The sequence below is a fragment of the Salvelinus sp. IW2-2015 genome, unplaced genomic scaffold, assembly GCF_002910315.2.
Source record: "Salvelinus sp. IW2-2015 unplaced genomic scaffold, ASM291031v2 Un_scaffold2405, whole genome shotgun sequence".
NCBI classification, from domain to species: domain Eukaryota; kingdom Metazoa; phylum Chordata; class Actinopteri; order Salmoniformes; family Salmonidae; genus Salvelinus; species Salvelinus sp. IW2-2015.
The window spans coordinates 82,204-83,407 of NW_019943726.1; the positions used below are offsets into that span (position 1 = coordinate 82,204).

Below are 1,204 nucleotides of genomic sequence, written 5' to 3' on the forward strand. Positions count from 1 at the left end.
TATCATAACACACATAGCCATTATCATAACACACATAGCCATTATCATAACACACATAGCCATTATCATAACACACATAGCCATTATCATAACACTCAACAACAGCACACATGCGTACACAGACTGAGATAGCTGCTTTTTTAAGGAAAGTTTTAGTTACCACCCACCTTAGTTCAATGTGTGGCCTAAGTGGCTCTGGAGAAGAGTGTCTGTTTAATGACCACATGTATAACGTGGAGAGAGAGTGAGAGAGCACAGCATTGAAATATTAATGCGGTAATTACGATGATGATGTTTTGACAATCAAATGAGACGATACGCCGCAATCAAGCCACTGCAAAACAATCAAGTCATGATCTTCCCATACTCATACCCATACTGATACCAGTACCTTAGGCTGGGTTTCCTATGGCACCCTATGTTATATGAAGTGCACTATTTTTGACCAGAGCTCTGGTCTAAAATAGTGCACTATATAGGAAATATGGTGTATTTTGGGATGCCGCCTCTGCAGACATACAGTAAAAGGCATTATGTCTCATGTCTGCTAATTAGCTGCACTTAGCATACGGGGCTAACGAGTATGAGCAAGCCAATGACTGTTGTAATGTGTTGGGGGTATAGACGTTATTGGGGATTCTTTAGCTGTGACACTTCCTTCTGGCAACATGAATTTCACAGGAACAGAAGATACACTTAGACTGGTGTATGAAATGAGAGAGAGAATGACAGTCAGTAATTCAGTATTTGTCTATGAAAGAAAGTTGTTTTCATGATATTGTTTTCTCTGTCTTTCTCACACTCTCCCTTCTCTCACCCTCCTCCCCCTTCTCTCTCTCTCTCTCTCTCTCTCTCCCTCCCACCTTGTCGCTCTCTCTCCCCATCCCTCTCTCTCTGTCTCTCTCTCTCTCTCTCTCTCTCTCTCTCTCTCTCTCTCTCTTCCCCTTGCCCAGGTTTCTCCTGGTACGGCCCATCTCATGCGTATATTGGAGGACTTCATCCATCTGATAGGAGATGATCAGAAACCGTTCCAGAGTTTCCTGGTGGTCACCAACAACCTCAGTGAGTAGTCAGTTTAACACTCACGGGTAGGGGTGCAAAATTCCAGTAACTCCCAGGTTTTCAAGAAATCCTGGTTAGAGGATTCCTGTATTTCCTGCTTATTTCCTGTGGGTATCTTATTCCCTGTGGGTATCTTATTCCC

General features: G+C 43.2%; 1 protein-coding gene across 1 annotated transcript in view; it reads left to right on the plus strand.

The window, feature by feature from the left end:
* LOC139025234 (adhesion G protein-coupled receptor B2) overlaps positions 1-1,204 on the plus strand; it is a 50,064-nt gene that overhangs the window by 6,316 nt on the left and 42,544 nt on the right. Inside the window, exon 2 of the mRNA XM_070440310.1 lies at positions 954-1,062. Within this exon, the coding sequence (XP_070296411.1) occupies positions 978-1,062 (85 nt within the window). The 5' untranslated portion in view covers positions 954-977. The remainder of the gene's footprint in view (positions 1-953; positions 1,063-1,204) is intronic.